General features: G+C 43.5%; 1 protein-coding gene across 3 annotated transcripts in view; it reads left to right on the top strand.

Moving 5' to 3' along the window:
* The window catches only part of LOC122922458 (WAP four-disulfide core domain protein 3-like), a 31,568-nt gene extending 16,175 nt beyond the window's left edge, over positions 1-15,393 (top strand). Inside the window, exons 2-7 of one of the 3 annotated variants that reach the window (XM_044273085.1) lie at positions 260-427; positions 3,486-3,635; positions 5,272-5,409; positions 6,102-6,248; positions 14,284-14,431; positions 15,200-15,393. In XM_044273085.1, the coding sequence (XP_044129020.1) occupies positions 260-427; positions 3,486-3,635; positions 5,272-5,409; positions 6,102-6,248; positions 14,284-14,429 (749 nt within the window). In that variant the 3' untranslated portion in view covers positions 14,430-14,431; positions 15,200-15,393. Of the gene's footprint in view, positions 1-259; positions 428-3,485; positions 3,636-5,271; positions 5,410-6,101; positions 6,249-14,283; positions 14,432-15,153 lie in introns of all 3 variants that reach the window. The other 2 variants (XM_044273087.1, XM_044273086.1) reach the window with 2 other exon arrangements.
* Positions 15,394-26,000: the final 10,607 nt, after the last annotated feature.

Here is a 26,000-nt window from a genome sequence, read left to right as displayed (position 1 = left end):
TAGGGATTTTGCTAAGCTCAGACATTGCAGCCTTCTCATTGGCCCACAAGCAAAAAGCAGGGAGGGATCATAGGTTCAGATAAAAAAAGAAATAAATCTAGAATATATATATATATATATATATATATATATATATATATATGTATGTGTATATATATATATATAATATTGCACTATGTTCTACATATTTGCAAATTCTCAAAGTGGCATTATTCACAATCAACACTACTCGTTTGTTTTTTTTTTTCTTACATATCAGTTTTTGACTTGGAGAAGCCGGGGACTTGTCCTGCGGATGTGGACTACCCGAGGTGTGACAATCCCACAATTCACTACTTACCAGATTGTGATCTAGACCAAGAATGTGAGGGGAAGAAGAAATGCTGCTTCTCGGGATGTAAAAAGCGCTGCCTGCTTCCTCTACAAGGTAAATTGTGGAAATCCTGAGGAGTCTTCTCATCTGGATCACCAGGACTACTCAGGGGAACTATCTGGAGGATAGCAATATCTAGTAGGGGCCACTGGGGCACAACTTGATCTCATTACAGTTACTAGTGAAGACTACGTGGGGTTTACTGGAGGATATTACCATTACCAGTGGAAACCAAAGGGGGCTGTATTGAATGAGACCAAAGATACTGTTGAGCACCAGAGATATTAGCATTAAAGGGATATTCCAGTGGTTACAAGTTATCCTGTATCCACAGGATAGGAGATGACTATTAATCAGTGTAGGTCCTACCACCAGGATCCCCATCGATCATGAGACCGGTGACTCTGTACTCCAAAAATGAACACAGTGGCAGTTACGCAGTTACAGAGATAATCGAGTATAGCACTTGGATATCTCAAACTCCCATAGCAATGAATGGAGTCTCAGTGCGCATGCCTCACCTCCAGCTATGTTCATTTTCAGGGGCTCATTGGGGAATACATACCCATTGTCATAATTGGTGGAGGTCCCAGTGGTAGGACCCTGGCTGATCTAATAGTTATCCCCTATCCTGTCGATAGGAGATGGCTTCAAACTGGAATACCCCTTAAAGGAAAACTGTCGGGTATTTATTTTACATAAGATATGAAACCATAAAAATATGATTTGATATTTTTATGAAAAATAAAAATAAAAAAAAAATTGAAAAATTTAATTGGCGGACATATAAACGCCAGTTCTTTTATTGATGAGATCTAAAATTAATTTGTGCAGCTAATGAAACAGGGTGCAATTAATTATACAAAATATAATTTATTATAAATACAAGCAGAAAACATGGCATACAAATGAATACAAAGATAATATCAAAATTGACCATAAGATGGTGTTCCACCGTTTACAGGCTGACTTAAGTACAATATAATACTACTTTTTCCTTTTATCAAATTATTACCGATTAATATACTGGTAATCAAAATATTATAATGTAACAACAACAACAAAAAAAACAATAGAAATGAATCTGTGGAAAATCCCTTATGCTCAATCAGAGAATATGGCAGTAAGAGACACCTTATAAATACGCCCGTTGACCTAACTACGGATAATAAAATCCGATCAGAGATTTCACTCTGATAGCAATATTACAGAAATTCTAATGATGTGCACGTTCATTAAAATTTCCCATAAAATTATTGCTTTAACACTATAGACCCACTAATAATGGGGTCTCAACTATATGCCAATTGGAGCGATTTATAATTACTGCAAATAAAATGGATTATACATTACCCCTTGCTTTGGGATAAAGAGCTTTTAGAAGGGACCCAGCTTTCCAAGATTCAGATCTATCCCGTCCTGAGGTACGTTCCTGACGTGTGAAGTGATGCTGATGAATGAATTCCCAAGTGTTCTCCCTGAAGAAGTTCCAAGTGATGTTTGGCTCCAGTCCTCTTTGTCTCAAGTGATTTTTCAAGTGATCTTAGTTTTTTCTTCTCCTCAAAAACTGGTTTAGATATCCACATCCTTATCTATGCCCATCCCCTCTTGGATTAGGGATTTCCAATTAGATAAGGTGGGTGTTACGTATGGTAATCATGGGGATGATGTCGTTTAATTGGCATTCCTCCTGCCCATCTACCACTTGATGGCACTGTTGTATCATATAGCAATTTTTAGAATTAACATATATATCCGGCTTTATTACACCTCTTAACCTTTGGTCTCTCCCAACTTAAATCAATTAGGAGGCATTCTCTCTGACACTTTAGGATCACTTTCCCAGACATCACGGATCCATTTTGACAGTCAACAGACCATCTTATTTATGGTCAGATAAGAGAACCATAAACTTCTAGCTTTTGCCCTGGTTTGTATACATCTAATTGTCACAGCTATTCGAGTAATGATGTTTGAGATACCATCAGTTCCTCTGAATAGATCCTTCTTTAAGAACATACAACTTAGCTCTCTATATTCCCTCAGTGAGATACAATACAAAAAGATACATTATTAATTGGTTATAGTACATTAATATTGCATAGTATATATATGAATCATTAACAAGTTCAAACGCTAAATAAATGCACACAGGAGTATATATATATATATATATACGAAAAGATACCCATTCCACACCAGATGTGTTTTATGGATGTCTCTTATCAGATCTGGCTTAGCTATATAACACCCATTGTTCCTCAGACTGATATGTTTAGAGAAACCAGTGTTTTTAAGCAATAACCTCTCTTGACCCCGGTAGTTGAGACAGTTTATGTGAGACCCATTACATTCTCTTAAGATACCACATCTGTTGGCAATAACTTTTAAAACAATATACATTGTATGCCAGTGACCATCATGATCTTCTCTGGCTTATTCCAGCAGAGTTTTTGGCCTCTTAAAGGTAATGTGAATCTCCATTTTGGTTCTAATATTGTCAGACCTTAATGTGCAGATATGAATATGCCCGACAAAACACAGATACTAGCGAGGTGCTCAGGGGTTGGAAGTAACTACAGATGGTATAGTAGACAGATGTGTATTGTAGTTAGTCACATTGACTAGTGGAAATCAAAGTTACTAATAGAGACCACAGGTATCAGGACTGGTGGAGAAAACAAGGGTCAGTATTGGAGGATATCAGTTACTAGTGGAAACCATATGCATCAGTATTGGAAGGGGTTGACTTTCTGGTGTACATCACAGGGGTCAGTACTTAAAGGGATCACTACTTTGCTACTACTGGGGGCCATAGGGGGATGCAATGGATTTGCCACCTTTACAGTGGAGGCCACAGGATATGGCAGTGGAAGAGATCAGTTATTATAATAGACCAGATATTAGTATAGTAGTAAATCACAATTAGCTAGGACCACAGGTGTCAGCACTAGAAGGGATCACAATCTCTAGCAGGGTCCACAGGTGTCACCAATAAAGGCTGTGTTGGAGGGGAGGGTCACAGTAATTGGTGGTGGAATTATAAGGGATCACAATTTTTAGTGAGGACCAGTAGACAGCTAGCATTATTTACAATGTTGTCTCTTTACAGTTAAGAAAGATTCCTGTCCATACTTCAACCATTCGATCTGTGTGCATGTCAGGCCTTCACCTCCAGAGTGCCACTCAGATGATCAGTGCCAAGGAACCGACCGCTGCTGCTGCTCAGGCTGCAACCGCCGGTGCGTCCCAACAGTGACAGGTGAGGTATATGGCTATTGGGATGTAATTTCACTCACTCACTTGTCTGCATTAAGGTTGCCAAGATATTGTGGGCAAAAAAAGGTTTGGGCCACCTTCCTGGTAACAATGTGGTACTCCCATACAGATGGGAGCTAGAAGTATTTGGGAAGGGCTGGATAGAACTGGGTTATTTAGGATCAGGTCACATATCACTGATGCGCCATTTTATCTCAATTAACTTTTATGTAACTTGACTTCCACGTATTGCACTGTTGATCTGTATCGCTTCATAACTTTGCTATTGCTCATTAAAGTCATGTTCCACCAAATAGTAGATTGTACATAGAAGGGTACCTGCTGATGACTTTTCAGAATAAGATGCCATTTGTATATACAATCAATAGCATTATGTCTGACCATTATATGACTAGTATCATAAAACATTTTTTGAGCAGTTTTCTATGCTAGAGACTTCATCTATAATTTTCAGTTGTCCCTGAACCAGTGGGTAGAGACCGTCTTATATCATATCTGTCCGTGGAAATTATAGAGAAGTACTGAGCAGTATAGAAGTGAATAAAGCACTTGGGTTGGGATATTATACTTACTCTTAGCTGCTAAGTAATTATTGTTTCTCTATCTCAATCTGGTGCTCACTGCTCCTCCCTTCCCTCTCCATAGACTTCTATGGGATGATCCTTCAGTAAGCAGGCAGCCCATTTTGGTTTTGGCAATTAAGGTTTATCAAGGAATTGAGAGAGAATGTTAGTTTATTACAATGTTTTTTATATTTACTTCTACTATTGTTCAATATGTGAAATGACAAAGGGCCAGATTTATCATGACTCTGACAGATCACTCCACTTTCACATATGTCTAAAGTCCGTTTTAGCCAAGTCAGATTCATGATCGGCCCTTTAAGACTGTGATAAATGTGGTTTGACGGTAGCAGTTTATCCGTCAGTAAGCAGCTTTACAAAAGTCGCACGTCTTTATGAAGAAGTCATATGTTCTATAAAAAAGTCTCATAAGATAAGCATGGTCCTCACTGGAGTGAAATAGCAAATTTTTTTGTGACTTTTTTTAAATGGTCTCAATAGTAAATCTGTCTAGAGATTAATTTACATAAGAAAACACGCCCACTTTCACAAAACTGGCGAGCATAGTGCAGAGCAGAAATAATTTGCAAATTTTTGCGCAGTTTTAGTGATTGCGCAAAAACTTGCAACTTTTTTACTCCATTATTCTGACTTGAGCTAATGATAAATCTGGCCCAAAGTCTGTTCTCAGGCCTTTGATGACCCAGAGGAAATAATCAGCAGGTAAATCTACAACTGTGGTGAAACTAAAACTCTGTTTGGAGCTGGGAGAGCATGCTGATGGTTAAAGTTTCATTACATCTGGAGAGCCAAAGTTTGCAAACACCTGGTCTAGTTATTGCAGAGATGAGTACTGCTGAGGTGGAAGATTCGGAAGTCACCATTCAGGTATATGATCTGCCCCAATATTAGACAAATAAAATGATAGCCAGCATCATGTTGTTGTCTCAATAGCCAGGTGACAATCCAAGATGTTCAGATGATGAGGCTAAGTCAACCACTGTATAAGGCGCTCCACTCTAACCAGAGGTCTCTGTCTTCTTCTTCATCTTGTAGTGAAGCCAGGACAATGTCCAGCACCAAAGAAAAAGTGCTTCAAAATTGATTTTCCAAAGTGTAAAACTGACAGCAACTGCACTGGGAAGGAGAAATGCTGTGACCGGTGTGGACTGAAATGTGTGACTCCAGAACAGGGTAACTGAGATGTATATATAAATATGGTGGAAGTGGTCATCGTGTAGCCAAATACTGAAATTACCAGATCCAGCAAGGAACAACTATTTTTGCCATCGCAGGGCAGTTTATTGTTTCCTTTGTTGTAATGAGGGAGAATCTGGAGGTCCGTAGATTGAACTATGGATCGCCCCTCCAGTTTTGTAACTTTGCAATACACAACCCATATTCACTGTCGACCTCCAACAATGGCCACATTACACTCTCCACTATTGCTTTCTGTTATCAGGAGTTGTCATTGGTGGTTTTTCTTCTCTTTTGTACAAGTTATTGCTTAATATAGCATGACAAGTACACATGTTTCTCTAGTCTTGAGTTTGACATCCTGCCGCACCCTAAATCTCATATTTACCTAAAAGTGGAAGAGGGGGGAGGCTACACATCCTGGTAGTTTAGTCAGTTAAAGGGTTACTTTGCTGATAACAGAGGCCATACAGTCCTAATGAATATGTTGTGTGAGTGAAAAGGTTGCCAGGCAGCAGATGGTGTAGTCCTGGTAGTCCTCTATAGATGGTGACCAGGGTGCTCTATACACCGATCTGATTCTTGTCTGTCCCTACTGAGATAATGATAGGCGTGATGGCCTGCTTGCAATTTAGTTAATGGTTGTGTATGCTCATGCAGATGATATGTCCTGTATCTTGTATCTACAGAACATGATGGGGTATGCCCCACCAGCATCGAGAACTTGTCCTGCCTCACATTTTATAAAGCCCTGTGTAACCGAGACTCTGACTGCCCACGGAAGCAGAAATGCTGCCTGTCCGATAACACCCTGCAGTGCCAGGCAGTTAAGAATGGTAAATATGACATATTACAGCTTTACACACATCTTAATCATGTTTACATTAAACCAGGGAACCAGCTCTGGAGAACTACTGATACAGGTCCAGCGGAGTTAAGTTTGTCATCAGAGAAGAGCCATAACATCCTAATGTTGTGTCAATGATTCTTCATAGGATTGTAGATATCTCATTAGACACAAGAACCAGCTAATAGCAGACCCTTTTAGCAGAATTTTCCTCTTTATAGCAGGGGACATCCAGTTACAGCGTTTGATGGCCATACACATTAGATTAATGTCAACCGAACCCACCGATTTTGGTTGGATGAGGCCTCCTGACTCTTACCCAGCCGCAGATGTCAGAGGAGAGAGTGAGCTGTTGGATCTCAATCCTTTGGTTCTTGAGGAGATAAGCCATCTAGGTGTTTTGGCAGTGGTTCTTGTTCTTAGTGAGAACACAATCAAACATAGAATGTGTCGGCAGATAAGAACTGTTTGGCCCATCTAGTCTGCCCAATATACTGAATACTATGAATAGCCCCCAGCCCTATCTTATATGAAGGATGGCCTTATGCCTATCCCATGCATGCTTAAACTCCTCCACTGTATTTGCAGCTACCACTTCTGCAGGAAGGCTATTCCATGCATCCACTACTCTCTCAGTAAAGTAATACTTCCTGATGTTACTTTTAAACCTTTTCCCCTCTAATTTAAAACTATGTCCTCTTGTAGCAGTTTTTCTTCTTTAAAATATTCTCTCCTCTTTTACCTTGTTGATTCCCTTTATGTATTTAGCAGTTTCTATCATATCCCCTCTGTCTGTCTCGTCTTTCTTCCAAGCTATACATGTTAAGGTCCTTTAATCTTTCCTGGTAAGTTTTATCCTGCAATCCATGTACTAGTTTAGTAGCTCTTCTCTGAACTCTCTCCAAAGTATCAATATCCTTCTGGAGATATGGTCTCCAGTACTGAGCACAATACTCCAGATGAGGTCTCACTAGTGCTCTGTAGAGCGGCATGAGCACCTCCCTCTTTCTACTGGTAATGCCTCTCCCTATACACCCAAGCATTCTGCTAGTATTTCCTGCTGCTCTATGACATTGTCTGCCTACCTTTAAGTCTTCTGAAATAATGATCCCTAAATCCCTTTCCTCAGATACTGAGGTTAGGACTGCATCACTGATTTTATATTCTGCTCTTGGGTTTTTGCGCCCCAGGTGCATTATTTTGCACTTATCAACATTACATTTTTGACCATTCCTCTAGTTTTCCTAAATCCTTTTCCATTTGATGTATCCCCCCAGGAACATCAAGCTAGGCTGAGCTTTATTTCTAGCTTTTACACACAAAAATGGAGATTCAAGGATTTGAATTTCTTAACTTTTTCACCAGATATGATCCCAACATGTCATGCAAATAAACAGAAAATTATTATACTGGGGGTTAATGAAAATTTGAAATTCAATCATTTCAGAAATGTCATTCTTGTGCTAGAAGCCTCACTAAATGTAGGGTAGTCCATACCCTGTAATACACCCAACCACTTTGTATATTATAGAATGTCTACCATTGCAAACATAACTTAAAGTATAATGTCCCTTTGATTTTGGATCTGATGATGGACTGGAAGTCTTGTTTTAAAAGCCTGCCCCTATCGACATGTAATCAAATTGTCCTTTCCTAATTAATATAAGATCTGCTAGAAATTTTTCATAGATCCAGCATCTGGTAATATCTGGTAAACATCAATTAAGATATAATGGAAGACAGTGATAAGACAAAATCTGCAGACACATTTCAAACTTCTTCTCGGCAATGAATTCAAATTAGAGATGAGCCTATTTCTTGAAATTAATTTTGTCCAATTCGCCAAAGCCTTCAAAAAATTTGATTTAGGCCTAAACTGATTATAGCCGAATCAAGTGCTCAAATTGGCCTGTAAATTTGTATACTGATGTAGCCAGGATTTAAGTCCTATCTGGTGCGTTATCGCATTAGTTTATCATTCAGACCTAGTTTGTCTAGAAGTTGTAAAGCTTAACGTTGGTATCAACTTGCACTATTGGGATGGAGCACTAACCCACTGATTTTTGCTGCTGGCTACATTTGTATGACACGCTGAGGTTTCTGAGGTTTTTCTGTTATATAAGCACACAAAGTCTTACGAGAAAAAGAAACAGAAGTTTGAGACCAAGTTTTCAAAAAGTATGCCTCAATGGGGGTAGAGCCCTTCCCCTGTTTATACATTTCAATGTCAGAAGAAAGAGCAGCTTGTTCTGCACAAGCATTAAAAAAAGGGCAAATCCATATTTATACAGGGGCAAAGGTTAATTGTCCAGAAAAAATAAACAGTGGCTTGTTTTGAAAAATACTCCCTTATATTGGGTCAGCAGCAGTACAGTGCACATGTGGTAAAGGCAGGTGGTTAATAGTAGTTTGTGGCCACAATAATGGTGGCACAGCATGAAACCGAGAAGGCAGTAGTGGCAATACTAGTAGTAGTGGCTGCTGTGTACGGGTAGTGGCAGTGGTGCATGAGGAATTCATTTACTGCTTTATGATGCTCATACAGACGTTCCATCATTTGCAAGGTAGAATTCTAGCAATTTAGAACATTGCAAATTTTTGACCATACTGTCTTTGCAAGTCCAGGAGGCTGTTATATATGAATGGTTGAAATTCAAGGACAGTCTCATGGACATGGTAAACATCTTCTGCAAGCCATGGTACACCACTAAATAGCATGTGTCATGCAGGGAGCATGTGTTATTTCCCCCAAATGTATAGTAGCGGTGGTGTGTTTGCCATTGTCACATACCACCTTGTCCAGAAAGAGATGGCTGAGAGAAAGTCAGTGGGATATTAGCTGCTTGATACACTTTATCAACTCATTAGAGATGAGCAAATTGGTTCTAAAAAAAAATTGGATTAGTTACAAATTTCACAATAATTTGTCCACCAAATGAACCTAAAACTACTAACATTGGCGAAGAAAGCCATGAGGGAGAAAGATGGAGGATCACATGACACTGGTAGAAAGTGGGGGAGAGGGCTTGTCCTGAAAGAAAGCCTCCTCAGACAATTAGGGGGTAGTAGGCAGGGAGGAAAGCATCATACTGTGTTCAGCTTCTGACCTGGAATGAGTGTCTGACAGTGACAAAAAAAATGAGCATGGACACACGCCACTAATGTAGTTTGACAGGAACACTATAGGAAGAAATAGAATTGTGTAGATTTTGGGGAATTTGATCAGGGAAAGCTTTGAGAGACTGAGGGGCCGGTCACTCTGTACTTAATACAGCTGCTTGCTGCTACAGCAACTCGGCCTGGAAGTTCTGTATATGAACAGGGAGAAAGCTTTCTACATGGGCTTATTGTCTGCACAGCATCCCGATAGCATTCTGCTGCAAACTCCGAGTAACTGCTTGTTTTTCAGTACGTTATAGGTGTTATACAATGAAATGCATTACAGCAAAAGCATTTAGTACAATAATGCCATTGTTATACCCATTATATTGAATGCATTGAAAGACCTTTTACTGCATCTGTTAGTGGACCCATTACTGCATGAGACCGTGTTACATTTTAGTAAAAAATGTCATTATTGAACTAGTGATTTTAAACACTTAGGGGCTCATTTATTAACTGATATACACCAATGTTGTGGCATATAGCAGTGCAGATTTTGTTACATGCATTTTGCAACAAAATCAGACTTTTTTTTTTTTTTTTTTTTTCTTGCTGTCTTTCTGACAGATTGCAGAAAGGGGGCATGGTGTGGGCCGGGAGGAGGGTGGGCCAGCAGTTTTTGGCATAGAAAATTTCTTAACTCTAAACCAGCAATGGAGCTGGTGTAGACTTAAAGGGACTGTCTCCAGAAAATTACCTATTGTTTAAATTACTTCTATGTTAAGCAAAATTTCTTTAAAAATATGTTAATGTTTTCCATGCCAATATCTATATTTGAACAAAAAATCCTGCAGTTTTCACACTGACCACTAAGCCTAATTGGTGCCACTTCTTCGGCTGCACAGATCACTTTACTGCAGTTACCTGCTTATCTATACACAGAGGTGATATCATTACAGGCAGGATTGGAATGACAGATAAGACAGGATCCACCATTCATGATGGGTAACGGTCAAAGCTGATCTGTTCTTTCCTTGTACAATGACCTCTGCACAGATTTGTAAATGCTGTTATCTAGTTCTCACTGGCATAACATTTTTTTTTTTGTTGCATGGCCCGCTAGAGGATGTACCAAAGTTATTTAGAGGCCTACGCATAATTAAGATGGGTGTGTAAGCCAAGCACAGCTGCTGCTAGCTCTGAGTGAATATCTTACCTTTGGCAGTTGTTCTCCACAGTGCTGGAAGACAAACATTGCAATGTGCAAGATCTATATGGACGTCTACTTGGCCAAGCTGTTGATGGTGCAGTTGCTGCTGTACCACTTAGTTGTGCTGGTGGTGACATAGACAGTTGAAGTTCGGATTCGGTGTTCGGGTGATTTTATTATTTTCCGTTATAACATGGGTATAACGGAAAATAATAACATTCTTAAGACAGAATGCTAAATAAAATGGCCATTGAGGGGTTTAAAATAATAATAAAAAAAAACTCACCTCATCTACTTGATCGTGCAGCCGGTATCTTCTTCTTTCTTCAGGACCTGCGATGACGTCACTGCGCTCAACATGTGGTGAGCGCGGTGATGTCACCACAGGTCCTGCTGAAAGAAGATAGAAGGACCTGCGGTGACATCACCGTGCTTTCCACTTGGTGAGCGTGGTAACCTCATCTCGGGTCCTTCTATCTTCATTCAGCAGGACCTGTAGTGACGTCATTGCAGGTTCTTTTGCAGGTCTTGAAGAAGGAAGAGTATACCGGCTACACTATCAGGTGAATGAGGTGAGTTTTTCTTTTTTACCCCTCAATGGCCATTTATTTAGCATTTTGTCTTAAGAATGCTGTTTTCCGTTATGACCATGTGATAACGGAAACATTAAAAAAGTGAAATTCGGGTCCCTATTGAATTTATTGGGGTCCGGGTTCGGGGTCAAGTTCGGGCCCCGACCCCTAACTTTGACCTGAAGTTTGGCCGAACCCAAACTTCCAAGGGTTCGCTCATCCCAGTCAGACATTGTGGCTGCACTGCAGTTATGGGAAGCGTTTGAGATCTCTCAGTAATAACATAAAATACTAGTCCGAAATCTGTGTCGGAGCATCTCAAGTTTTTTTTGGTGCGGACCTGCTGGTGAGCTGACTCTGTAAAACATTATATGCAAAGGGCATATATGCAACAAATAAGCATGTTGATATGATGGAGGATGAGAAAAGTAAGATTCAACCACATACCCTTGTTTGTGGTGGAAGGGGTGCATGGGAATACAGTGTATTCAATACATCATAGAAGCCACATTTAAAGTGCCTTTATGTTCAGCCGCTTTCCTCTGGTGGAGTAGAGGTAACGGTCAATCCAGGCCTTGTTGATTTTTATAAGAGTCAACCTGTCAGCATTTTCAGTTGACAGGCGGATACACTTATCTGTTATAATGCCGCCAGCAGCACTAAATACCCGCTCAGACAAAATGCTGGTGGCAGGGCAGGCCAGGACCTCCAAGGTGTAGAGCGCCAGTTCGCGCCACGTGTCCAGCTTGGTCACCCAGTAGTTGTAAGGCACTTGGGGATCATTGAGAACGCTGACACGGTCTGCTATGTACTCCTTCACAATCTTCCAAAATGTTTCCCTCCTTGTGACACTAGGCCGCGCATCAGGGTGAGGGTTCTGGATCTGTCCCTCTTCAAGAGTGCTTGGCGGGAGGGCCAAATCAAGGAATGGCGAGGAAAAGAGGGCCTTGGAATATCAGAGTAGGGGATCACTTGTTTGCCCAGACTCTCCATGGTGGGAGCGGGCATTATCTGCTGCAATCCAACCGACCGCCTGGTCGCACTGGTCTGACTTCGAGAGTGGTGTCCTGCGCTGCCCTGTAAACTGGGACATGAAGCTAGGTATCATGGATGACTGTTTGTGCCTGCTTCCAAAGCATCTACGGAAAAAGTACACTGGATGTCACTGATTTTTTTTTTTTTTTTAGGGATGCACAAACTCAACACAGGAGATGTTGCTCGGATAATGTAACTGTCCACAGCGGCCCATTAGACTCTATTTAGCGCAGGATGTGCTAAAAATATATATTGCTGCTGTCACACACACTAGTCCTTAAAAGGACTTTTGGGTCTCTAAATAGTTTTTCTAAAAAAAATCATCCAATAACACTCCCTATACTGTCTTTCCCTTGCTATGCTCAGCTCTCCCTGACTAAGACTAAGCCGTACATGTGTCATCGAGTGCTTTATAGCACTCGGACGCGTTCCGGACAGCCAATCAATGTAATGCCAGTAGCCAAGAAACATGCGGGGAGGAGACTTGAGCACATGTGGTACTTGGATGAGTACCGCCATGTGCCGAGCATCAAGATGCTCGAGCCTAACAGGTGTTTGACCGAGCATGCTCTATCATCCCTAATCATTAGGTATTTTTAAAACCCTCTTTTTTTTCCAAAGGTCCACAGTATGTTTCATGCCCAAGAACCCTTTTAAGAGTTTGCCTAGATTCTCACAGCCATTAACTAATTAATTTGTGGACTGCGCAGACTTAAGGCTTTTGGCCGCACAACTTGGTCCTCCGGCTGCTTCTACATGGACAAACACCCTTATCTCTGGTCCCCACAGTTTAAACCTTAAGCTGCCCCAGTCAACGCCAACCATGGCACCTCAGGGTGATATAGATAATACACATTTACAGTCCATGAGCACTGCACATGACGTAAAACAGAATAAAAATTAAAAGTATTCTATTCCAACAAATGTAATAAAAGTCAAACTGTATTTTATATGTGATATGATAACTTGGTGCTAATGAAAACTACACACATGCAATGTCCTGGCAAAAAACCTTCCCAATAATCAATATCTGAAATGAGTAGATCTTCTAGAGACTATTATCATAGCACAAAAGAGCTACAGGAGCCACTGGGGGCCTTACTGGGCATCCATTCTACAGAGAGGCCTTTTTACTAAGTGTAAGACTCTTGATATCTATAAGCACTTTTTAAGACAACCAAACTGTTACGAGGGTGTCACGACCTATCGCTGACCCTGTTGTGCCTGGGGTCAGAAGGTCACAGCGGATGGCTACTCGCTCGGTTTCAATAGATCGCTCCATGACCTAGTGGTGGGAATTGATTCCGTTCCAGGTTTTCCTGCTTAGGTTTGATTCTTTTTGTCCCATTTAGGAATCTGTAGCTTTTCCTTTCAGCTGTTCTGTCAGCCACTCCCAGCTACTATATATTCTCCCTTTCTGCTTCCCTTGTTGCCAGATATAGACCTTCTTTCCAGATCTTCTATACTGACCTCAGGTGGACAACTGTTGCTGTAGAGCCGTTGGAACTGGAGCTTTTGGCTCTCCGGTTCACTCCTGTTGTCTCCTGTTTGTTGTCTCCCTTCGGGAATTGTTTGTCCTTTCCCTGTTGTTACCCTGGGTGTCAGTGGTGAGGACTACTGCTCCTACCGCCCTATTCACTTCCTAGGGCTTATTTCAGGGTAAGCTAGGGACGAGGCATGTGATTGACGTACGGGTTAGCAGCCCATCTAGGGACATCAGGGCAGCCAGGTGCCAGTGCCAGATAAGCTAGCGGTCACCACTCCTTCCTCTCCCTAGTGGAAGGGTACTCTCCTTCCCTTCCTTTTGCGCCTCACGTCTGTTACCTTCCATATCAGACGTGATACAAACAAGGAGATAACTGACCTAAAGACTGGGGCAAAAGGAGTTCAGCACCAAACTCTTCAGTTCTGCATTGGAAGGTATAGTGGCTGGCTCATCGCAATGCCAAGAGGGGACAAAACAACTCATAGCTTTAGATTGTGTCCCATCTTCTGCTGGAGAGCAGCTCAGGCTTACTGGTATATATTGCTGTTACATTAGTATTAGACTGTTGAATATTACTGCCATCGTTTTGCATTGTTAAAATAAATATCATCTACTGCAGAAAAGCCTGGATCCTGCCCTAGTCCGAGCAAACTGTGCAAGCGTCCAATTCTCCCACCGCTATGCATCTCTGATCAAGACTGTCCTGGAGCAAAGAAGTGCTGTACTCCAGAATGTCAAGACACGTGCCAGGACCCCTCTATGTAGAAGTAAGTTATTATACATGTGCCGGGGAAAATGTCTGGAGAAGGAGAACAAATCTGTAAAAGTTCTCTTTTCTACCTGTTGTCAAATATGAGACTTTTTCTGGTTGTGTGTATCTACAGGGTAACCTGGAGCTCCTGCTCCCATCACATTTATAATACTGTGGTCTTCTATTGTTGCAGAAAAATCTTTGTTCCCTTAGGTTACTTCCACACTTGTGCTGTTAATTTCAGTATTGAGACCCAGCAGAGGATCTCATTTAGATTTTGCACATCAGGATGCATCTATTCCATTAGAATGCGGTTGTGTGAAATCAAAACGGCAAATAACAGTCACTAAATACATTGAAAGTCAATGGGTGATGGATCAGTTTTTTTGGCTCCATAAAAAAAATTGATTTGTCACCATAGACTTGCATAGTTTTCTGTGCCGGATTTATTTGTGTCCTGTCACAAAATGGAATGTTGCAGGAACAGAATACATCCTAAATGGATCTCTTTCCATTCAGAATGCACTAGGACTAAACTAAAACGTTTCCTCTGCTGGATCTCAATACCAGAAACCAACAATGCAAGTGTGAAAGGGGCCTTAGTCACTAAGGTTTGGGTGTGACTGCTTCTTCTGAACCCCTATAGTTAACCCCTTACACAAGTTAACCCCCTATAGTTACCCCCCACCCTCTGACCCCTGGACATCTTGAAATGAAGTCTCCTCATTCTTTACATAGATGTCAAGTCTTCTGAAATTTGAAAAAAAAATCTCCTTAATTGCAGTCAAACCCTAAGCCTGTGGACTCCCAACCAGAAGAGCTGTGACGTTGACTGCAAAATTGGTTGTGAGGTGTGAAGTCTTCCTCCATGCAGATGTGGATTATGGAAATGGATGCCATGTAAGGGATCTCTCCAGAAGAATAGAACTATGGTCCCTGCAATTCCACATGACATGAAATAAATCTGAATGATATCAACCTTTGTGCTTCTTGTCCTAAGTCACCCTGAGAAGAACATGGAGGGGAAAGTAAACCTACATGGGGTTATCATATAACATCCAAGATTAGCAGAGCAGAAAAATAAGTGAATGCAGAACTACTCACACCCTTCACTAGGACCCCTGTATCCTGACTGTTAGGCCTCTTTTACACGGGCGAGATTTCCGTGCGGATGCAATGCGTGAAGTGAACGCATTGCACCCGCACTGAATCCAGACCCATTCATTTCTATGGGGCTGTGCACATGAGCGGTGATTTTCACGCATCACTTTTGCGTTGCGTGAAAATCGCAGCATGCTCTATATTGTGTGTTTTTCACGCAACGCAGGCCCCATAGAAGTGAATGGGGCAGGGTGAAAATTGCAAGCAAGTGCGGATGCGGTGCGATTTTCACGCATGGTTGCTAGGAGATGATCGGGATGGAGACCTGGTCATTATTATTTTCCCTTATAACATGGTTATAAGGGAAAATAATAGCATTCTTAATACAGAATGCATAGTACAATAGGTCTGGAGGGGTTAAAATAAAAATAATAAATTAACTCACCTCATCCACTTGTTAACACAGCCCGGCTTCTCTTCTGTCTTTGCTGTGCAGGAGGAAAAGGACCTGAGGTGACATTACTGTGCTCATCATATGATCCATCACCATGGTGATGGATCATGTGACGTCACCACAGGTCCTTTTCCTCAAAGACAGAACAGAAGTCGGGCTGCGCAAACAAGTGGATGAGGTGAGTTATTTTTATTTTTTAACCCCCTCCAGCCCTATTGTACTAAGAATGCTATTATTTTCCCTTATAACCATGTTATAAGGGAAAATAATAAAATCTACACAACACCAAACCCGAACTTCTGTGAAGAAGTTTGGGTTTGGGTACCAAACATGCTGATTTTTCTCACGTGCATGCAAAACACATTAAAATGTTTTGCACTTGCGCAGAAAAATTGTGCATTTTCCTGCGACGCACCCGCATCTTATCCTGCCCAAATCCATGACGCCCATGTGAAAGAGGCCTTAGAGGTGATAGATTTCACTAGTGCAGTAAGTAAAGTATATCCTAAGGGTCGGACTGACTCCTCAGACTACCATAGGATCCTACGGTGGGCCCAATATGACACGGTGGACACAATACTGTAGATCCAGGAGAAAAAAACATGTGCTGCCTTTGGGACTAATAACCTGGCACCAGGGTCTATTGTTTTAGAAATAAAAACATTAAACATTATTAAAGATATAAGGAGTTGGGCCTCAAGAATAATTTCCTCTGGTGGCTGCAATGAACTTCAGTTGACACTATATATAGAATTGCATCTGTATCTTGAAGCTCCTACTTTTGGTTCCTTCAAAGCAAACACCATAGACCAGTGACATAACTAGAAATGACTGGGCCCTACAGCAAATTGTTGAGTCGGCCCCACCCTAGCAACTTCTTTGCAACCCCTACTCCTGTGGCTAGTCAAGATCACTCTCTCAGACTAGGCCAGGCATCCACTCCATCAGTTTCCTACATTGTCTCTGTGTATAATGTCATTTTATAATACTGTTGAGGTGGCCCTGACACTAAAATAGTTTAGTCCTCCTCCTGGGTGGGCCCCTTTTGAGTTCTGGCCTCAGAAAGTGCTACCTTTTAAAGTCCCAAGCTCACCTGACATAAATCAAATGAGCAGCATCGGAAGAGCAGTGGCAGGGATTGGTGGAGGTAAGCAATAAAAAAAAATTATACATTTTGTAGAACTCCATTAACATGTACATAGATGTATATCCACAGCACGCCTAAAGGATTTCCTAATGTGTCTGTGCCTAGAATCTCTCTAATAAGTGGTGCCAATTGGTGCAAATTTGGCACAATTTGGAGCAACTAGAGTTTCTCCAATTCTTTGGACTTGCTTGAATGGTGTATATTCCCTCCTAGGTATGTGCAATATAACTCATCCATGAAGCATCCAGAATATTAGATGACGTTTCAGCCCATCCAGGAGCTTTCTCAAGTCATATCTTCTCAGATGCCTTGTTTATGTGTAGGGCACTGCGGCTGTGGTCAGATGGGTGTCCATGATGGACCATCATCTTATATTCTGGATGTCTCATGGATGAATTATTGTACATAGTACCTTGGATGGATAATAGACTCTTTTACATGGTTGACTTAGGGTCCATTCACGGATCCGCAAAACACCGGGCCTGAAACCCAATAGAAATGCCTATTGTCCGCAGCTGCAGACAAGAATACGACATGTTCTATTTTTTGTGGAGCTGCGGACTGGAAGTTTGGGGCCACAGACCGGAAATGTGGATGTGGACAGCACATCTTTTCTGTCCCCGTTGAAAATGTTCGAGAACCGCAAGTTCGCGGCGGGCCCTATTAACTTTAATCGAAGGCGAAGCTGAAAAACCTTCAGGTCATATTTGCAGCCACCAAATACATACAAGAAGTGCACAAATCGTCCCACAACATGGACAGTAACATACCACAGGGGGATCAATAGCAAAAATTCCCCCCAAAAATATGTATTTTAATCAGGGGCCATTTGTATGCGTCTTAAAGAGGACCTCTCACCTGTAAAAACAATGTGAACTAAGTATGCTGACGTGGAGAGCGGCACCCGGGGATCTCACTGCACTTACTATTATCCCCGGGCGACGCTCCGGTCTCCCGTTATGCCCTCCGGTACCTTTGCTCTGTAAGTTATAGTAGGCGGTGTCTGCCCTTGTCCTTTGGGCGTCTCCTTCTCCTAGGCTGCAGAGCTGGCCAATCGCAGCGCAGAGCTCAAAGCCTGGGAGAAAAAAACCTCCCAGGCTGTGAGCTGTGCGCTGCGATTGGCCAGTGCTGCAGCCTAGGAGAAGGAGACGCTGTCATGGCTGTAAGTGAGCAACAAGAGCCTACACAGTGAATAGCAACTGACCGGACCCAAACTAGGGAGGATAAAGGGTGACCCCTGTCAGACCCTAAAAGCTCTCCCTAAGCTGCTAAGCACATGTCCAGATCCAGATGGTGGATCGAGACATGCCCGCGTACCTAAGGCTGATGACCACTAAAACCCCTACGATAGTGGAAGGGGCTCGGCCACCGGTGCCCTGCTCAGTATATGGACGGAACCGGAGTCGCCTCGGATCCAGTCAGCAAAGAAACAGAAACACACAATGTCTGAACACTTAACTGAAGGAGCAGCAGCTGCAGTGAAAACAGATCCAAAGTCAGCAGACAATATCCGAAGTACTTGCTTCAGCAGAACACAGATCCAGTGAAAAGATATCACACAGGTGAAGATACTCAAGCGAGAGATACAGCTCAAATGAAAAGTATAATCCGCACCTCTACAAAGGAGGAGGGGTGATTTAAAGGGTTTCTACCACTTGAATATCACATATTTGGTGTTCAGACACTAGCGATCTGCTAGTGTCTGTTCTTGCCTACAAGCTAATTATCACATTAATCCGGCCTGCCGATATCTCAAAAAAAGCACTTTTATCTTTATGCAAATGAGCCTCTAGGTGCTATGCAGGCGTTTTTCATAGCACCTAGAGGCTCCGTCTACCTTGCAGTTTGCCGCCCTGCGCCTCGCTCCAGCACGCCCATCTCTGCCTGTAATCGATCCTCCCCCTGCTTCAGCCTTCCGAAATCTCGCGCCTGCGCCGTCCGTCGCGGCAGTTGGAGGCATTCGGCGCAGGCGCAGTCCATGTCTGATCGCTCCGTGCTCAGACATTTCCACTGCGCCTGCGCCGATGTCATCGGCGCAGGCGCAGTGGAAATGTCTGAGCACGGAGCGGTCAGACATTGACTGCGCCTGCGCCAAATGCCTCCGAATGCCGCGACGGACGGCGCAGGCGCGAGATTTCGGAAGGCTGAAGCAGGGGGAGGATCGATTACAGGCAGAGATGGGCGTGCTGGAGCGAGGCGCAGGGCGGCAAACTGCAAGGTAGACGGAGCCTCTAGGTGCTATGAAAAACGCCTGCATAGCACCTAGAGGCTCATTTGCATAAAGATAAAAGTGCTTTTTTTGAGGTATCGGCAGGCCGGATTAATGTGATAATTAGCTTGTAGGCAAGAACAGACACTAGCGGATCGCTAGTGTCTGAACACCAAATATGTGATATTCAAGTGGTAGAAACCCTTTAAAGGCAGCGAAATCAAACACAGGAGGATCAGCTGGGAGGAAGGAAACAGAAAGTAAAGACCTCATCACAGGGGCGGAGAAACAGGGCAGAGGGAACTCCTCCAAGCTCTAGTAGTGACATCATCACAGGGGTGGAGAAACAGAGCTGTGAGAACGTCTCAAAGCTCTGGTAGTGACAGACGCCCACAGAACAAGGGAAGACACTGCCTACTATAACTTACAGAGCGAAGATACCGGAGGGCATAACGGGAGAACGGAGCGGCGCCCGGGGATAATAGTAAGTGCAGTGAGATCCCCAGGCGCTGCTCTCCATGTCAGCATACTTAGTTCACATTGTTTTACAGGTGAAAGGTCCTCTTTAAAGGGAAATTCTCAGAAATGTGCCTTGCTGGAGCCTAGAAAAATGTTATTTTAGGCCACGGGAGTACAGTCTCTGAAAATTAGGCATTCACCGTACAGAAAACATCAAGTGATTATATGGCTTGAGGTATATTGGACGGTCATTGGATATAAATTTTACTGCAGGCCAGAACAAATAGATGTCAATTACATATGTACAAAAGAACAAAAAATATTAAATTGGATTAAAAACATGGCTAACCAAATCCCCCCTCTTAAAAAAAACCCAAATGATAATAGTTGAATTTCGATAACACGTGGTTGTCAAAGGTATTGAATTCCTCCGAGGTCCCATACATTAGGCATTCATCGGACAGAAAAGAACAAGTAATTATGTGGCTGGAGGTATATTAGAAGGTCATTTAATATCAATTTTACTGCAGGCCAGTGTAGTACAAGCCACAAACATTAGGCATTCACCGGACAGAAAAGAACAAGTGATTATGTGGATGGAGGTATATTAGGCGTTCATAGTATAACAATTTTAATGTTTGATAGTTAGATTACAGGCCCCAAAAAATTATGCATTCACTGTACAGAAAAGATCAAGTGATTGTGCGGCCGGAGGTACATTAGACGGTCAATGGATATCAATTTTACTGCAGGCCAGTGGACTACAGGCCCCAAAAATTATTAATTCACCGTACAGAAAAGCACAATTGATCATGTGGCTGGAGATACATTAGACCATGGGTGTCAAACATGCGGCCCGCAATGAATATCTTTGCGGCCCGGCAGTCTAGTATCTCTGAACATGAGCGCGCTGCTATCGGCGCGCTCATGTTCTCTCAGCAGCACAGGGAGAAGGAAGCTGTCCTCGCTCCCCCTGTGCTGCTGCCGCTGCCACCAATGAGAAGAGAGGGGGGGGAGGAGGGGCGGGCGCACTGCACCACCAATGAGGAGAGAGGGGCGAAGGAGGGGCGGGTGCACTGAGCCACCAATGATAGGACTATTCCCATTTCCCACACAGAGCGGCGCCCAGCGATGTCTCAGCACTCACCATTAGTCCTGGGCGCCGCTCCGTTCGCCCGCAGTGCCCCATTACTGTCTCCTCTCCTGCTCCACATGCTGCTGATTACTATCGGAGCGATGGGAGGAGACATCAGCTTCACTAGTGGGCGTTCCTTCTCCCTGCGCTGCGATTGGACAGCGCTACAGCCAGGAAGAAGGAACGCCCACTAGTGAAGCTGATGTCTCCTCCCATCGCTCCGATAGTAATCAGCAGCATGTGGAGCAGGAGAGGAGACAGTAATGGGGCACTGCAGGCGAACGGAGCGGCGCCCAGGACTAATGGTGAGTGCTGAGACATCGCTTGGCGCCGCTCTGTGTGGCCTGATAGTGAAAGTCAGTCTTTAACACAATACAGGAGGCGGGTGCCGGCAGCAGAATCGCATTGCCGGCACCCTGCCGCTGACAGGGAGCTGCGATCAGAGGCAGTTAACCCCTTAGGTGCCGCACCTGAGGGGTTAACTGCTGATCTGCCAGTACCAGCCTCCTGTATAAAGGGGTAATTTATCATTGGTGGTGCAGTGTGCCCCCCCCCCTCAACCCCCCATCCCATTAAAATCATTGGTGGCACAGTGCGCCAGCCCCTCTCAACCCCCCCAGTATTAAAATCATTGGTGGCAGTGGCCACAGGGACCTCTCCCCTCCCCCTCATTGGTGGTGCAGTGGCAGCTTCTGATCGGAGCCCCAGCTGTGTAAGCCTGGGGCTCCGATCAGTTACCATGGCAGCCAGGACGCTACAGAAGCCCTGGTTGCCATGGTAACATCCCTGATGCTGTGTGCACAAGGCACAGAGCAGCAGGGACAATGTGAAATCCTATTCACTCTGATAGAGCTGAATAGGACAAGGGATGAAAGATCCCAGGTTCTCGCCCCTAAGGCTACTTTCACACTTGCGTTCAGAACGGATCCGTCTGCATTATATTGTAAAAAAAAATATTATTTTTTTATGCGGCCCACATAAACTTAAATTTAGTTTTTTTGGCCCATGTTAGCCTTTGAGTTTGACATGCTTGCATTAGACGGTCACCATATAACAATTTTACTGTTGGCCATTACATTACAGGCCTCAAAAATTATGCATTTATCGTACATAAATGATGAATTGATTATGTGGCTGGAGGTATAGTACACGGCCATTCAATATCAATTTTACTGCAGGTCAGTGTCGTACAGGTCCCAAACATCAGGCATTCACCGGACAGAAAAGAACAAGTAATTATGTGGCTGGAGGTATATTAGACGGTCATTAGATATCAATTTTACTGCAGGCCAGTACAAATAGATGAAAAATACATATGTTTAAAATAACAAAAAATATAACATTTAATAAAAAACATGGCTAACGAAATCCCGCATCTTGAAAAAAAACTAATTATAATAGTTAAAATTCGATAACACGTGCTCGTCACAGGTGTTGAATTTCTCCAAGGTCCCAAACATTGGGCATTCACCTGACAGAAAAGGCCATTTACGCCGCTGTATTTACCTAAGACAGGAACCAATATTTGTTGAGTGGTGGCGGATATTTATGGCAGTAAATTCAATTAAACTTGGTCGTCACAGGTGTTGGATTCCTCCTAGATCCGTGCCTCATTCATTTCTAGAAATGTGAGGTACTCCACACTGTCGTGAGCTAGGCTAGTGCGCTTATCGGTCATGAACCCCCCTGCTGCACTGAACGTCCTTTCGGACAAGACACTCAACAAGGGGCAAGCCAAGAGTTCCTTGGCAAATTGTGCCAGCTCTGGCCACAGGTCAAGCCTGCACACCCAGTAGTCCAGGGGTTCCTTGCTTCTCAGATCGTCCACAACGGCCTTTAACCTGATGTAGTCAGACACCTGTCTATCTAGGCATTCCCTGAGCCTGGATCCGGAGAGTGGCTGTCGATGGGTTGGCTGCAAGAATTAACTCATATCTGAAGTGACCAACACATCTTCAAACCGACCTCTTCTTGCATGCGCTGTAGGATTACTATTCACAGATGATTCTCTGTGGGTGGAAATTCCTCTGCCAGCACCCACAACAGAAGAATGCAGCATATTTAGCAACAAGGCCAGGAAATGCAGCATTCTGACAGCCCTCTGTGATGCTGTTAACATATCCGCCATTTTGTGTTTATACCGGGGGTCTAAGTACGTTGCCACCCAGTACTGGTCCTTGCTCTTTATGCTTCTTATACGGAGGTCTCTCTTCAAATACTAGAGCATGAAGTCCCCCATTTGCACTAAACTGGAAGCGGTGGAGTGGCCTGGCTCCTGCTCATCGTCCCGAAGAATTTTGTCCTCCCCCCATCCACAGACAACAACAGGGATCCCAGAAAAGTTTAAAGCCTGCTATTCTTGCTCCTCCTCCTCCCCCCAGGCACCATCCTCCTCTGACTTCTCTTCAGACTCCTGCTGACCTGTTCCAGATGGAGTAGCCCCTCACCCTGGGAATTCATTAAGCATTGCGACTTCCTGAACTTCCTTCTCCTGCTCCTCGACGGCTTGATCAATAACACAATGCAATGCATGCTCCAGAAAGAAGGCATAAGGTACAGTGTCACTGATGGCACGCTGGCTGCGACTGATCGGTTTGGTGATCTCATAAAATGGCCGCAGAAGTTTGCATGTGTCGTGCATTAGCAGCCACTGGAGCGTTGAAAAAAACCAAGCTCCCCAGAATCTGTCCTGCCGCAGAGTTCGTACAGGTAATCGTTAATGGCATGTTTCTGCTGGAGAAGCTTATCAAGCATATGCAAGGTGGAGTTCACAAATTAGACATCTGACGGGCAAGTGGTGTCGCTGCTGAACGTCAGCAAGGCAAGCCATGGCCGTGTAAGATCTTCTAAAATGTTCAGAGATGTCCTGAACCCCGGGGTAATTGGCAATGAATCACTGCACGACTAAGTTCAGAACGTGTGCCATTCATGGCACGTGTGTCATTTTGCCGTGTTTCAGCCTGCTCAGCAGATTGGCACCGTTGTCGCACACCACTTTACCAACTGTCAAATTGAGCGGAGTTAGCCACTTATCGGCCTGTGACCGCAAAGCTGAAAGCAGTGCAGGACTGGTGTGGCTCCTGGCTTCCAGGCACAACAGCCACAGCATAGCATGGCAACGTCTCACCTGGCAAGTCAAATAGGTTCTGGGGAGCTTGGGGGGTGCAGCGGAAGAGGCGGTAGCAGTGGTGAAGGAGGAGTCAGCTGAGGAGGAGATGGAAGATGGAGTAGGAGGAGGAGAAGAGGCAGGCCTGCATGCAATCTGTGGTGGTAACACCAAATCCACTCGAGTGCCACAGGTTACATGCTTGACGGCCGTCAGAAGGTTCACCCAGTGGGCAGTAATGTACCTTCCCTGCCCGTGTTTGCTAGACCACGTGTCTGTGGTCAGATGTATCTTGGCACTGACACTGTGTGCCAGAGATACATTCACTTGCCACTGAACGTGGCCATATAGCTCTTGGATGCCCTTCTGGGAGAAATATTTCCTTCCAGAGACCTTCCATTGCAGTGTGAAAATGGCCACAAATTTTCTAAAGGCCTCCGAGTCCACCAGTTTATATGGAAGTAGTTGGTGGGCTAGCAGTTCTGACAAGCCGGCAGTCAGGCGTTGGTCAAGACGGTTATCCGGCTTTATTATCTTTTTTACGCTCAAACATTTGGGCCACGGAAGCCTGCCTTTTGCCAGGTGAACGCGATGACGGCACGGTGGAAAGTGGAGTGGAGGACAAATGGGAGGAGAGAGGAGAAGCAGAAGAGGCAGGACGTTGTATATCACACCCCTACCTCAATCAGTTGTTTTGGGGTGCAACTGGTATATTACACCAGTTAAAATTATTTGTTCCAATTGTCGTTTGTCCCTCTATATAGCTTCGGTATCTCAGCAGAACCGCACAAAACTGCTGCACAATACAAATGCACTTGTCACGGACGGTGTACAGGAAACAAGACAAAGCAACATGCATATATGACTCACTGGATCCAAAGCTAAGGAACCAAGGGGAGACCCCTGCACAAGACCTAGCACTTTCCCTGGCTGCTCAGCCTATGCAAAGATCCCAGAGGTGGATGGTTGCATAGCCACGTACCTCGACTATATTACCCCTGAACACCCTACAATAGTGAGGGGACACGACCACCGGCTCCCTACACCAGACACGGAGGGAGTCAGGGTCACCTGGGATCCAGCAAACAGAAAATAACAGATAAATGTACAGCACTTAACTTTGTAGCAGACAGGAAAACAGGATGAGCATGCACACACACTCCAGGAAGAAGTATAAGCCGCCCAGTAATGCATTATGGGGCGGAATTTAAAGGGATGCAATTAGTCCAACTACATGACAGCTGAGAGAGGCTAACGAGATGAGGAACTGAATACCACAACAAAGAGAACTCAAGGAGGAGGTTCTGAAAGGCTTCTGTCAGAGCTTCTCAGCTGTCTGGTTGTGACAGCACTATGTAGAAAGTATATTATAGGTATATCACACCCTTGCCTCAATCAGTTTTTTGGGGGGGCAACTGGAGTAGTAAGAAGCGGGATGTTTTATCATACTCAAAGTGACAGGCGCCCCGCCCTTTTTCAGTCCCCTAAACCCGCTCCACCATGCCCACAACCCCTCTCAACTCCACCCATTCCTCGCCCATCGCACGCCCCAAACATGCTTAAGTTACGCCCATTCAATGCCCCCTTTTTATTGTTTTAGATATCTATTGCGTAAGGGAATGTCTGTGTCAATACACAGGCTGTAAAATGTCAAAATGATGAAGTCTCTGTAACTACACGACATGTCCTAAGACGTAGCATACTTTGTTTGCTAATGTACGCAATGTATAAAACAACCATGTCACCATTTTATAGCAATCTGATATCATCAGAGGTCCTGTTTACCAATTTATAGAAAAATAAAATTATACATGTCAACTGATTTAATTTATCTATCTATATATCCTTCTATCTATCCTTCTATATTTATTATAGCACTGTATTATTTATAGCACTGTATTATTTATAGCACTGTATTATTTATAGCACTGTATTATTTATAGCACTGTATTATTTATAGCACTGTATTATTTA

Source organism: Bufo gargarizans, unplaced genomic scaffold (assembly GCF_014858855.1).
Source record: "Bufo gargarizans isolate SCDJY-AF-19 unplaced genomic scaffold, ASM1485885v1 fragScaff_scaffold_377_pilon, whole genome shotgun sequence".
Lineage (NCBI taxonomy): Eukaryota > Metazoa > Chordata > Amphibia > Anura > Bufonidae > Bufo > Bufo gargarizans.
Note: the sequence above shows the minus strand (reverse complement) of the source record. Positions and strands in the feature narration are given on the sequence as shown.